The 14763-nt window shown below is 37.8% G+C and overlaps 2 protein-coding genes across 3 annotated transcripts in view; both read left to right on the top strand.

Moving 5' to 3' along the window:
* The window catches only part of LOC122668517 (S-type anion channel SLAH3-like), a 53947-nt gene that overhangs the window by 32747 nt on the left and 6437 nt on the right, over positions 1 to 14763 (top strand). The window lies entirely within an intron of this gene.
* Positions 4943 to 10384, top strand: LOC122668484 (S-type anion channel SLAH2-like). 2 transcript variants are annotated; one of them, XM_043865044.1, is made up of 5 exons: positions 4943 to 5117; positions 5542 to 6078; positions 8153 to 8923; positions 9643 to 9674; positions 9771 to 10384. In XM_043865044.1, exons 2-5 carry the CDS (start codon positions 5554 to 5556, stop codon positions 10090 to 10092), a joined length of 1650 nt encoding a protein of 549 aa, XP_043720979.1. In that variant the 5' UTR covers positions 4943 to 5117; positions 5542 to 5553; the 3' UTR covers positions 10093 to 10384. The 2 variants fall into 2 exon arrangements, with proteins under 2 accessions (XP_043720979.1, XP_043720985.1); XM_043865050.1 differs by lacking the exon at positions 4943 to 5117 and having other exon boundaries at positions 5282 to 6078; positions 9771 to 10129; positions 10270 to 10384.

Below are 14763 nucleotides of genomic sequence, written 5' to 3'. Positions count from 1 at the left end.
ATTCTTTATTCAAATGGCATCTTTTTTTTTTAATCTTTTTTTATTGAAATAGATGTAAATTTAACATTTAATTGAATTGGTTATTGTTATATGTTTTCTTATAATAATTATAAGGTTACAAATTTAAATTAAAAATGGTTGTTTGCTTCTGTAGGTTTTTATTTCCATTTAATGTCTAACAGTTTTAGGTTGGATCCTCCAACATGGTATCATAGCCCAAGTTCCTTTGTTATCAGGTCCTTTCCCGTCTCTGGCACACTAACAATATAGAATAGTAAGGGGTTGCTCTTTAGGTTGTGTGTCTCTCCTTTCATTGCAACGTTATGTGATTTTTGTTGTAATTAAATTTCCAAGCCAAAACCCCTCTTAAGTAACCAGTTATAACTTGTTTACAGTAAAGGAAGGTTGCATAAATGACTAGGAAACCACCACCCTTAATGTTGATGTGGCAATTGGGCCACATCAGCCAACATTCTCCTACTTGCCTATCTTTTCACATGCCAAGTAATGTTTTGAGTTGTATCTGATGTATGACCTTACTTTAGACATTAGTATTGCCTCAACATGCAAAATGAAAACTCAACCCATGAATCATGGCAGTACATGTCCAATATGTTGGTTACTCTCATCCATGTATAAAATGAACTATCATTTCCATAATGAACTTTTATGTAGTTAGTTTCATCTTTAGAGAATCAACCCCATAATTAGTATGACTAGTTTTTGAAAGATGGGAACAATTCAAATCGTCCTACCGATAGGGTCAGCCATTACAAAATTCACAATTATAAGGAAAGGGAAAGATCAATTACTTGTAACCTCACAAGCGCAAGGCCTATTCTGCCCAAGAAAGACGAAAATTCCACCCTCGAGATGCCAGCACATGCGCTCTCATTGCTCTCATTCTCAATCCAATGATTCACATCTTTATTGACCGAGACCGATACCTAAAGATTGCTAGCTATTCTCGGAGGACAGAAAAACACCCTTGAAAGTGCTAGGAGGCTCTATGAGACTATGAGTAGAGGTTGAAGCCTGTGACACCAAATCTAGCCCCAATCAAACCACCACATGTGGCACTTTGTCGGGAATCGTTATCCCCTCCAATTCCTTCAATTCCTCACATAGGGGGTGGAAATGATCACCCTACCCCATCTTGGGCACGGGGTAAAGTGGTCATTTTTCGTCCCCTATGAAAGGAATTGGAGGAATTAAAGCAGGTAACGAATTGGAGATAATAATTATTCCTTTGGCGGTTATTTTCTTTCTTAGCCATCTCATAGGCCACATTTATTTAACCCGGATTTTGGTACTTCAAAAATTCCACTCTTGTTCTTCAACCCACTGCACTGTGGAACTAGTCCAACAATATTTCCACCCTATTCTCCCGTCAAACATTGACCGGCCTAGGGTTTTGGGGGAAGTCGCTCCTTGACTATGCGACTTCAAAGAATTTAAATTTAAAAAATTGCCGTTTGCTTGTGTAGGGTTTTAACGGAAGTCTCTCGACTCTCACCCTTTACTAGGGATGTAAACGGATCGGATTCGGATCGGATACGGATCGGATGTTCCCTGGCCGAATACGGATACCTCTAAACGGATTCGGATGCGGATCGGATTCGGATTTTCGACCATCCGTTTACATATCTGCCTTGTGTAACCCGGACCTTCCTCCCCCTAGCGGATACAATTCTCTCTCAATCCATATCGCTTAGATCATGATTCTCTTTTCATCATATTCTAGAACTTGTTTAATCTTCAAAAACCCTAAAAATCATTATTTACTTAATTTTTTATTATTAAGTATTCGGATTTTTTTTCGGACGGATTTTAATCGGAGTATTCGGATTATTTTCCGGATATCTCTAAACGAATACGGATGCCCCTAAACGAATACGGATGCGAATTCGGATTCGGATTTCGGTTATCCATTTACATCCCTACCCTTTACCGACAAAAAAAAACCGAAATTCTCTCCCCAGCTATGCGACTTCAGCAAATTTTAAATTAGAGCCGACATGGCAGGATTTAAACTCCTCGATCACTTCCCCACTTGGGGAGAGGATCTGGACTCAACTGTCTTCTTCATCTTCGGCGGGGAAGTGGGGAATGTTTATCCTCTCCTGTTACAGCACGGTGTCTCCATTCATCGATCTTTCGCGGCCCTCGTTGTCTGCCATATCCGCCTATTGAAACTTGTGTCTCGAAAGCGACAGTTGCTGCTGCGATTGCTTAGGCCTTATTGTGCTTCTAAATCATTTCCGTTTTCAGTTCGAACTTTGGTTTTTCAATTGTAGATTCGAATAATTTGAACTCTAAAAAGTCCTGGATTGATCAAGTTGGAGTTCCACTACCTTCACCGCCATTGGTTTTTTCCTTTTTTACATGATCTCGAAAGTTTCCAAACATTTCGCGAGTGGACACAGTTTGATGATGGCGACTTACGGTTTTGATCTGATAGGAATTCGAATTTTCTTCTGTGTTTTTTGTATGACAATCATTCAATCTCCAAGAATAGTAATCATATTTTACATGGAATTCATATTCTCAGTGGATGCATTTAGAATCGATGGGTTAAAGTTAGCCCTCACTATATTGGCGATTCCCTGGAGATTTGGGGGAAGCTCTTCGATATATTTAGGGTTTGAGGGCCCAACATAAGTGATTCATCATAATCTGGAACCGTGATGAACTAGTCCGCTTGTTTTGCTGTTTCTGGTGAGTGGTTTCTACTATTGATCTTTATAAAGACGCTTCAGATATTTAGCTATTAGTTGTGGTTCTTTACTTCTTGGCTCTTGCTACTTAACAATGTTATATTGCTGGTTTGCAACTTTTAATATTGAAGCAGCAGGACCATAACCTATAAGCTTGGATTTCAATTGGAGGAAGCTGTCCATTTTCAGGTAGTCATTTATTCTTCATCATCCAGCATGCCTACCGTCTAATGCTTGCCTATTTTTTTGCACAATAATATATTGGCTTGTGTTTGAGAGAAAAACTGGACTCTGTGATTATATCTGATGCTTTTAAATATGGATACCCTCATCCAATCTCTTGATTCAGATGTAAAAAATTCAAATATGTAATTGTATTTTAAATTTGTCTTCTCATCATTTTTGTCATCTTAGATTGTGTTTTCTATACCTTTTTTTGCCTTTTTCTACTTCTCTGCTTGCTTATTCAGTTGTCCTCAATACTCTGGAGTTGTCAAGACTCAAAAGAAATTTTCTTTTGTTTGTTTTTTTTTCTTTTAAACCTGGGGTGTGTGTTTTCTTTTTAATTTATAAAGTAAGGTACACCTATCTACCGGTAATAAATTTTGCATGAGATGGGGATATGAACCTAAGTGTTTAAGGTGTCATCCATTGTTCTTTCTCTTATTTATGGTCGCTTTTTTATACATTGTTTCTGTTGCTGTAGTTGAAAACCTAAAAGATGAGTATTTTCAGTTGCTAGCTTGAGATACTGGGAGGACCCATAGTCCAAAGATGAAGATTTTAAGCTCTAATTTATCAGGTCATTTAGCCTTAATAAATCAAATTCCTCCATTGACGACTAAAACATACTAAAATATTAGCTTATTTTGTTCTCCTTTAAAATCCTTAAAAAGTATATTAACAATATAATTAATGATGTCCCAAATATTTTAGCAGATTTATATTTTTCAATATCCGGATTGTTGGCTGTATTTCTTTCCTTGTGACTGCAATATTTGTAGTGAATTTTCTGAATTGCTGTCTGGGATCTCAAAGTCATCGAGAGAAGAAAAATAGAAGTTTAGAATTCTTTGCTGGCTATTAAACTGTTTAAAATTGGTGTCTAATTTTATTTAATCACAGGATTCTAGAAACCAAGGATGAGATGAGTAACTCATGAAGGTAATTATGAAAGAACTTCTTCATCTCTGGCACAAAATAATCTAGAAGTTTGCTAGATGAAACTAGAAAATTTCCATGACTGCTAGAAAATGTTTGCTGTCACCTTTGTAAGAATACAGACAACTCTGAGGAATCTTCAGCATGGTTCTCAAGCATCTAGGTTGTTAGGACCTCTCTAGCTGAGCAAGTAACCTGGCTGATCTTGGAATTTCTTCTCTAGAACTTCATCTGTTGAGTTATGCTCCCCTGGCCATGTATTCATTTTGGATGCATTTATGCTTCCTGTTTGCTTATTTGTGACTTATGTTGAAATTTAACCACCTGGTCCACCTCCAACACCACCATGACCAACAAATGTAACAGAAAGCTGTAAATGATAACTACAAACTACTGACACTCTATATTATCTTTTCTAACTGCTATGAGTGAGCTTTTAAATAATTTTTTATGGTGGAGACATTAATAAGTTGCAACTTTTTTTGAGAAATTGAAGAGTTGTTCTTAATTAAATTGTAAGGTTCCTATATGGACCTAAACCAAAATACATTGAAGCGGGTGTAAGATCTTGAAATCTAGGGTTTAGGGCGAGTACATGTTAGGGTTTTATTAAAAACGATGTTATTGGTGGTGGGGTTCAAATTTTGTAATTAAATAAAAGAATTATGAAAAGTTAGAGATAAAAATGGACTCTTGGCTCCTCAACTGAGATCCTAGCAAGGATAAAATTAGGGTATGAGAAAGTAAATACTAGGGTTTAGGTTATGCTTTCAGCTGGAGTTTATGGAAAAGTTGGCTGGGGGATTTGATGGAAGTTAAGATCTTGTATTGGTCATCAGAAATGCCCATATACCACTTACAGATTGGAGCCCTTATCTGGACTAGATAACACTTCCTTCTAACCAGAAAAATTACCAAAATATCCTTGCATTCTAATTGAGTTGTGAAACTCTTTTTTTGTGTGTGTGTGTGGGGGGGGGGGGGGGACAAACTCCTGTTCTAAAATCAGATCACGGTTCCAGTCAATTTGCTGAAATTTCTAAAACTTCTGTATGGAGCAGTGCATATCTAGATTCAGCAGAGAAACTTTACCCTGAAGAACTTCCACCCCGTTTCAACTATGTAACATCCAAAAGAGTAGATGGATTTGATAATGTTGAAGACAGTAGCCCAAGTCATCTGTGTCAGCAAACTTGGTCTTCAACGTCCTGTTCTTTGCCTGATTGTGCATTAGCTAAAGTTAGTAATTTCTTCAACAGGATGCTTTCAATAAGGAGGAGGTTGATATGTTTATTTTGTTGCACGTTAGATGATCATAACAATTTAGAAGTCAGTTGCAAGTTAGATGATCATAACAATTTAGAAGTCACTAGTAAGCAGTTTGAAGCTTATGTGGTCTGATGTAACAGTAACAAATGAGAATCAACATACCTAAAAAAGAAGGGATGTATTAATTCTAGGATTATTCATCAAATTATCTTATGATGTTAGTGTTGCCTTGCTGTTACATTATTATGTGTGACAGCAGAACTACACTCTTGAAAATGTAAACTTCTTCTGCAACCTCTCATGGCTTCAGGTGGATGATTTGCATGCCCAAGGTGAAATTATCAAATTGTTTCACTGTTGAGTTTCGGTTTTCACATCATATTCATTTATACAGGGTGTGGAAACAATGGCTTCCAAGAGTGAAATTGATGCATCTCAATCATTTAATGACTCCCACTGGCAAATGTATTCAGTTTCCATCAGCATGCCTTCTTCTCCTTCGAGGATTCACTTAGAAAGCAGTAAAAGAGAACACCCGAAGCAAGAAGGAAGAAACGTCAACAATGGGATTCCAAATCCTCCTACTACATCCATTGCTGCTAGCAGTGAACACCCAAAGCATGCACGGTTTTATTGTCAGCCCATACCTGCCAGCACTTCATATGTTGGGGCAGCTATCAGTGGTGAATCCCTCAATCTTGTAGAGAATGAACAGAAAAATCCGAGGATTGATAGGCTCAAGGATAGGCACTATGATTCTTTCAAAACTTTTTCTGGGAAACTTGAGAAGAAGCTATCTCGTTTACATGGGAAGCACTGGGAACCGGAACCAGAACCAGAGGTTAATTTTTCACAGAATGCTGAGATTCAGGCTTTACCTGTGGATCGGTACTTCGCTGCCTTAGAAGGGCCCGAATTGGATACTCTTAGAGTATGTGTTCCTGTCTTTGTTATATTCATATTTTTTTCTCCTCATTCTGTCCCTTACATAAATAGTCTCTGTTAATATTCCTTGACTGTTGTTAGTTGTGACATAATTAGAACTGACTAATCTGATTAGCTTATTACTTAAATGATGACATGCTATCATGCTATTGAGGAATGAGAGAAATATATACTAGCCCAATTTATATTGATACACATTGTGTTTTATTTTGATTCATCTTATGTTTGCCTTTATTCTATTGGAACTTTTTTTGGGGGTAGGGATGTGAGGACAGTGACCGCCTTTAGCTGCAAAGCCGGCATGGTTTGCCTCGGAATACACTTGAATCATTCCTTTGTTATCTCTTAAAAGACTCAAAGTTGCCACCTAGAATAGGGTCTAGGGCCCATATTAATTTATTCATTTTTTAACTCATTGTGACTGCAACCGGTTTGACCATGAGATCGGTCAGGTTACAGTCTGGGAAAGTGTTAGGCACCCCAGTCCATCCGGTTAAACCGGTCTTCCATTCTTGACATTTTAAGTAAGCAATAAAGATTTCTATGCCTAAACACAAAGAAACAACCCAAAAGGTAAGAATTTAAACCATCCTAATCTAATGGAAGAGGTGAGAATCTTACATAAATTTTGCCACTCTGCAAAAGAAAAATTAGTAGGTACAGCATAAAGTATTCTAAAATTATTTAAATGACCAAAAAGGAAAGAAATCCTAAAGAACTACCACCTATTCTAAGTATGCAATATTATACTAAAAATGCATGAAAAATTGTGGAAAACTCCTAAAATGATGAAAAATTATATCTAACATGCTTCTATGATGATGTATCAGAAAACTAATTTTTTGGAATATTATCAATTTTTTATTAGGGTAAAATGACCAGAATACCCCTCCATGAAGCATTGTACTAATATGTAAAGAAAAAATGTAGGAAAAAGGCTTAAAATGTCTAAAAATTATGAAAACTAGTATGATGACCACAGTTAACTACATGCAACCTCTGATGGTTGATATGTACAAAAACAGTAATTTTAAATGAATAAAAGCTAAAAATGATAATTTAAGGACAGTGCGAAAGGAAATGCATACGAAATATAGAACAGAAAAGGAAAAACTCAGAAAATTACAGAAAACCCTGCCATTAACAGAGAGTTGATGAAAAAGTTAAAATTAACAAGGAGGCCGTAATAAAAATATTTTAGCATGCCTCTGATGCTCTATGGAGGGCACTGGCAGCATACCCTTCATGTAGGAATTATAGTAAATAAGGGGAGACTGAGAATATTTTGAAAAAAATAGAGAAGGAAGTGACTTTCGATATTTTTTGCAGCATTACCAAGTTTAAGTCCAAGGGTTGCTCGGAGCTCAGGTTGTGATCGTTGGATGACAGTCTACTCAGAGAGGCACCTCAAGACTATAGGGGGTTCTCACCAATTTTTTCTTGTTATGGAATGAGGGGTTGGGTCTTATTTATAGTTGAGGGAGTCCCTCTTCCTTTTTGCTGTATACTCATCACATCGCTCTCCATTTTCCTGTCATATCCGACTGTTGGGTATATTATTGTACATGTACACTGCTTCATATTTCATTCTTGACAATGGGGTTACACTACCTTCTTTACCTGCCCAAAGGTAAAGAATATATATATATATATAAAATCATCATCTCTATGTTTGCACCATTTAACAAGGGGTTTTTCGTTGTAATCTGGATCATGGTGAGACTATTCGAGGCTCAAATTTCAAATTTGAAGGGGTTCTACTTATGTACATAGAGCTTTTGTCAGTTCGAAACAGTGTTTTTAGCTCTCAATCTACAGTGCTTACTCTGTCATTGCCTGATGATTAATGAACCTCTATATTTTTTTCTTGCCTCAACCCCCTCTTGCCTATGAAGTTTGTGTTACTACAAATTCTTGAATTTTGTATTAATTTTTCTCAGTTCTTAACCTTAATTACTATTTATAGATGAGCTGGAGGAATACTGTTTATAGAAAATCACACATGGAACCTGTTTCAGATAAGCAAAGGAATAAAATTAATATAATTTATTTTTTCACAGGCTTCAGAGGAGTCGGTACTCCCAGAAGACAAGAAGTGGCCGTTCCTTCTACGTTACCCAATATCTTCATTTGGTATCTGCCTCGGTGTTAGTAGCCAAGCCATCCTGTGGAAAACCCTGGCAACCTCCAAATCCATGAGCTTTCTCCACATCAGCCTGACAGTCAACCTTGTACTGTGGTGTATCTCTGCTGCTCTTATGGTCACTGTTTTCTTCATATATTCTCTGAAAGTCATATTTTACTTTGAAGCAGTCCGTCGTGAGTACTACCATCCCATCCGTGTCAACTTCTTCTTTGCCCCATGGATAGCCTCTCTGTTCTTAGTTCTTGGCGTCCCACCTTTGGTTGCCAAAAGCCTTCATGCTGTGTTCTGGTACATTCTCATGACTCCAATTATCTGTCTTGAACTTAAAATCTATGGACAATGGATGTCGGGAGGTCAGCGAAGACTTTCAAAAGTAGCCAATCCTTCAAATCATCTCTCAATTGCTGGTAACTTTGTGGGTGCATTGCTGGGTGCTTCAATGGGGCTGAAAGAAGGGCCTATTTTCTTCTTTGCTGTTGGGTTGGCTCACTACATGGTCCTATTTGTAACGCTCTACCAGAGACTTCCAACAAATGAGACACTTCCAAAGGAATTACATCCAATGTTCTTTCTTTTTGTTGCCGGACCCAATGTTGCGTCTATGGCATGGACACAGATACAAGGGGAATTTGATTATGGATCGAGGATTGCGTACTTCATTGGTTTGTTCCTATATTTCTCACTGGTTAGTCTCTCTCTCTCTCTCTCTCTCATACACACATGAGCATATCTCTGTGGATACTTGAGGGACCAATTGGTTGGGACAGAAACAAGGGAGAAAAGCTTTTCTCCTTATCCATGTTGTTCTTATGATTGAATAAGGACAAAGGGGTCATTTTTTTATGGATCATGTTGAGGGACCTTTTGCTGGAACTAGTTTCACCTACAAACTGGATGACAAAATAGACCTTTTGTCTCTGGAGTTCCTTGTGGATCCCCTCTAACAATGCATGTCCACTCCTGCTTCATTTTGCACCATCTGCATACCCCTAAACAGTTGGACTATAACTGAACTAAACATTATCTTGTCTAGATGACACCATTGATGGTTACATGTGGATTGGCACCAATTTTCCAAGTGCAAACGTTGGTGGGTCCAAGTGATAGGGCACACCATGTCCATCTCACTCATAGAAAACGAGTTTTAAGTGACAAAAGATTACAAATTTTATGAAATTTTGAACTTACTTTTCAACCACTTCCCTTTACTGTTTGGCACTGAAATTTAAGATACTGAGATCCTCTATCACGTGTGCCCACCCATATATGCCACTTGGCAATCAATTGTGATATGGTGCCAAGTAAAATGACTCCAATAATGGTGCCGATAAGATTTTCTTTCAATAAAGTTGATAAAAATGAGTTGACTATTTTCTTGCTTTGTTTGCAATGGATGTTCCACAGGTTGTTCGAATTAATTTTTTTCGAGGCTTCAGGTACTGTATGATCTGTATTTCTTGGTGAACTCTACTTCCACCCCTTAAATCTATTGGTGCCACCTTTCTGAAGTTCATATTCATGCCATTTCGTAGGTTCTCACTGGCATGGTGGGCCTACACTTTCCCAATGACTGGGGCATCTATTGCCACCATCAGGTACTCAAATGAAGTCACAAACATAGTAACACAGATTCTGTCAGTTGTTCTTTCTGGCATTTCGATCATCACAGCAATAGCTCTGCTCATCGTCACCATCCTTCATGCCTTTGTGTTGCGGGACCTCTTTCCGAATGATATTGCCATAGCCATTTCAGACAAAAGGTCAAAGACAGGCAAGAAACGGTCTCTGCGATCCGGAAGTTCAGATACTAAAGACATTGAAGCTTCTCTGAAACAAGAAACCTCCGCCGGCTGAAACATTGGAACTTCTTTGGAATCTGCAAGCTCAGTTAGTAGAGATTTGGGTGCTTCTTGTCAGGTTTAGTATTGAAGTATGATCAGGGTGATGGCAATTAGTAATGTAGGTGATCATTTGCTTATTGGTTAATCCTAACAAAGGCTAATTTTCTTGACCTACACAACCTTGTAGATGGTCTGGGAGTTGTGGCCGAAGATAGTCTTGGGATTGTCTATGACATGAATTTCTTTAAAGAGTGTATCAGTAGAGAAGACAATGTAAAAATTGAGAATTCAGTTGCCTTTTGTTGTACTAAATTGTTAAGATGGAATGCGATTTATGTCTATTGCATGCTCACCTCAATGGGCCATGGCCTTGTGTACATTTCTGTTGCTAAAAATGCAAAACTCCTCTGTATATACCGTCTTTTCCTTAGTACTGGGATGGAGAATAAAGCAATCTGACATACCAACAGAACATTGCACCATCTGAACTTTGCAATGGAATATGGATGTAAGGCTTGCCAAAGCATCTCCAAGACAATTCCTTCGCAAAAATTGGCTCCTCATTGATAGTCAGGTATATGCATATCTATGGACACCAGGAAACACCCGAGACTATTGGGAGTGTTATAGAGCTATAGTCCCACATTGGTTTATTCAGGTCCTTGGTGCCTTCATATACTTTGACTAAATGGCTTAAGATTTTATTTGGACTCTTATCACAGCCAAGTCCCCCCTTTTTTTTATAATAGAATGTGAAATTAAAGTTAAATAAAAGGAAATTCTACATTGTTCCCCTGGAGTACAAAGCTCTGCCTCTCTTTCAAGGCAAAGCATGCAATCTTCTTTAGAAAAGAAATGAGTTAGAGTTTTTTTCAAGACAAAAAGATATCCCGGTGAGTGAGTCAATTATCTTCAAACAAAGAAGAATGTGAGTCCATGGCCATGCTGTGTGAGTTGGAGAAGGAAGTAAGTTTAAAATCTCTTTGTTGTTGCACCATACTTCTTTAACCTTGCAATCCAACGTTGTAGAATGCTCAAGATACTGAACTCCTCAGGTTCCAAAATATGACATGTTGTTATAGTTTCTGCAGCTACCAAAATAAAATCTCCTTCTAACAAAATGCTATAAGCCCAACTAGAGATGTCTAAGGCTGGGTTACTAATTCCTGCACAAATCAAAACAGGGTAATTTAACACAGGAATAAGTTCAGTTGCAATATATGGACAACACCCAAATAAGTCCCGAGTAGATGCATCATAGGGAAGAAAAAGGTTTGGGGGTTGACGGTTAAGATAAAAAATAAATCGATCAATATTCTGCAAGACCAAGGTGGGATTAGGCTTAGCTAACTCCTTAAACACTTGTTTCTGAGATCCCAAATAAAATAACAGGTTATAATAAAGATAGGAAAAAATCATTTAAGAGAAAGTTTATCAAGAAGTCTATTGGAGAGAGTAGCTAAGTAGAGCTTTTCCAGGGAAGGGTGGGAGAGACATTCAGTTCTCAATCCAAAGGGACCTGCAGCCCAAACAAACATGCTTAGATGACAACAATAAGTGCGACACAAAATAACAACAGGGCTTGGCGAAGCCCAATTCTCAAGTCAATTCTTAGACGATCGGGAAGGCAAGTTAGTTGATGGGGATAAAGTCAAGTCAACGTTTCAAGTTCAACGTACGCTTCGTTTAACGAGAAAGATTCTTTTCTTGGTAAGCAAGCTGAGGTCTTTCTATTCTCGTCAAGAAGAGAAGACTGAATCGTGATTCGGGGTGCTGCGCATCTTTAGCAACAGGCGAAGCCTACCGAAATGAAGGGGAAATATATTGATTGTATCAGGGAAATTTAACTTTCTTCCATAAGGCAAGATGCTATAAGCATGAAGTTCAGCGAAAAAGCTGTGTTTCGGGTGCATCCACGTGGTCATCTTGGAAGATTCCCACTGACTGGAATTCCTGCATGTAAAACGTGCCAAAAAACTATTTTAAATTTAGGATGTAAATTAAGTTTCCAAAGAAAATACCACCATACTGAGATCCAAGAATCTCGAGAACGGCATTTAGATGACAACAAAAAATCAGCAACTAAATGCGTAGAGAAACGACCATCCTTAGATAAGGATCACCATCATCTGTCAGCATTACTAGAGATAGTCACATTATCTATCCTTTCTATTGGAACATTAGGCAAAAGGGAGGAAAGAAGAGAAACATTCCAATGATTATTAATAAAAAAAAATGACAAATATGATCGTTACGCTCAACACCATCAAAGACAACTGGGATAGTGGACCCTGGGATGGAAGGAATCCAAGGGTCAATCCAAAAGAAAGAGTCTCTACCATTACCAATCTTATGAACTACAATCTTATTGAGAGTAGGAAGGATATGTGCAATACTATTCCAAGACCAAGATCCTTTTTTAGAGATCTCTGTAGTAAAAAACCGAGAGGAAAAGAAAATACCTTGCTTTTAAAACCTTAACCCAAAGGGCGAAGTCTGCTGTGAGTAATCTCCACCCCAGTTTCAAAAGGAGAGGCTTGTTGTGTGTTTCAGCCTTTCGAAGCCCCAACCCTCCCATGGAATGCGGGGAATAGATTTTGTCCCAAGATATAAGATAAGCCTTCTTTGAATTCCTTGTGTTACCATTCCAAAATCAAAGGCAAATAAAATCGAGGCTCAACAAACTTTAAGAGGAAAGAAAATACAAGACATAAGATAGGCGGGGATAGAGGCCAAGACAAATTGAATAAGGATCCAACGAATTGCAAAGGAAAGAAGATTAGATTTCCAAGACGATAATCTATTATTGGCCATCTAACCACAAAACCCATATCCTTGACCTTGGTTCAGGATGAAAGAGATTCATACCCAGATAAAGGGAGTCTTTAGCCATTTCTTTAATGTCAATAAGATTACTAAGACTCCTTCTATCAAAGGGAAAGACATTCTTGCTAAAGAATAATCCACTTTAGCAAAGTTAATTTCTTGACTTAAGAGGTCTAAAAACAAGTCCAAGACTGCCTTAATGAGTAAATCATTCACAAAAGCACGCTAGAAGATAAATGTATCATCAACAAAGAGGAGATGGGAGATCTCCAAAGCATTCCAAGCAACCTTAATACCCCTAAAAAGACCTATGTCCCTATAAGCCGATACAAGACGAGAGAACTTCTATACCAAAAATAAACAAATAGAGACTAAGGGGCCACCCTTGGCAGATATCCCTAGAAGCCTCAAAATAATCAAAAGGGCTACCATCCAACTAGATAGAGAAAGAGGGGGAAGAGATAAGAGTGTGGATAAGGTTACCCCACTCAACCCCAAAACCAAGGAAATCAATACAGCCCAAGTCCCTTTGCCATCCTCATGTTATCTTTCCATGTGTAAAACTAGGTAAGCTGAAGTTGAAAGACATACATCATGGCAGCGGAAAATTAAATATGAGAGGAGGATCACCTACCTCCATTAGGTCCCATCATGCCTCCAAGCATTTTTGTTTACTCCGGCATTCTCCGATATATTGTGGCATACTCTCCCGTCACTTTGGCTTGATAGTCTCTTCTTTAGTTACAACGTTAGATGCTTTTTGTTGTAATTAAATTCCCAAGCCAGAATCCAGGGAAGTTACGTCAAGTGGTTAGGAAACCACCACATTTAATGATGTTATGGCAATTAGGTCACATCAGCTAAAATTCTTCCACTTGACCCATATTGTCACATGCAAATAATGTTTTTGAGCTGTATGTAATGTATGGGCATACTTTAAGTATTATTTTTTCTTCAATATTCAAAATAAAAATTCCAACCCATGAATCATGGCAATACATGTCCAATATGTAGATTACTACTATCCATGTATAAAATAAGTTATCATTTTCATAATGACGATTTCCAAAGGGGATGGGGATGTTGACGTTATTATTTAGTAGCTATTAATTATTGTGGATTATTTTAGAATCTGATTCCTCTATCGTACTATAAGTTGTGTAATAAACATCCTACGTACTGTCTGTTGTGTCGTAGAATGTGCATCACACACCCTGCAATACAGCAACATATTTTTATATGTTATTTTAATATTTATGTAAGTATGTACGTGACTTAGATATAGTTATTTGTATTATTCTATTTATTGTGAGATAATGAAGGATATAATACGTTGAAAATCTAAAAAAACATCCCCATAGAGATGGAGGCAAGGTTTTCTCGGTAAAACCATTATCTTTCCCAAAAATCTCTCTCTCTTTCTTTCAATCCTTTCAATTCATTTTTTTTTGTGAATTGTGAATGTATCATTAAAAATTCCACTCCGTGGTTAGCTGAAAATCTCTCTCTCTCTCTCTCTTCCCTGATAGTGTTCTTTTAGTCAATGTCGTGCATGAGTGTATGACACTCTGGTGAACAGAGTATGGTCAGGTCAAATTCCACTCCGTGGTTAGTTGAAAATTGTAATTCATCATCCACGTGTCACCCATGTGATCATCAAATATCTTAATTAAAAAAAACCCCAAAAAATATATATTCCATCGAATGTGGCGGGAAAGAGTCTGTGAAAAAGTTGCAGGGAGCTCTATCTAATTCCACTGCTTATTACTCCATGACTACTGCTTCCATCCATCAAAACTTCGCGGTCGGACGCACTCGTTGTCCGCCAAATTCTATTTACCGTTGTCCATCTCGCTGC

Source organism: Telopea speciosissima, chromosome 1 (assembly GCF_018873765.1).
Source record: "Telopea speciosissima isolate NSW1024214 ecotype Mountain lineage chromosome 1, Tspe_v1, whole genome shotgun sequence".
In the NCBI taxonomy this organism is placed as follows: domain Eukaryota; kingdom Viridiplantae; phylum Streptophyta; class Magnoliopsida; order Proteales; family Proteaceae; genus Telopea; species Telopea speciosissima.
Note: the sequence above shows the minus strand (reverse complement) of the source record. Positions and strands in the feature narration are given on the sequence as shown.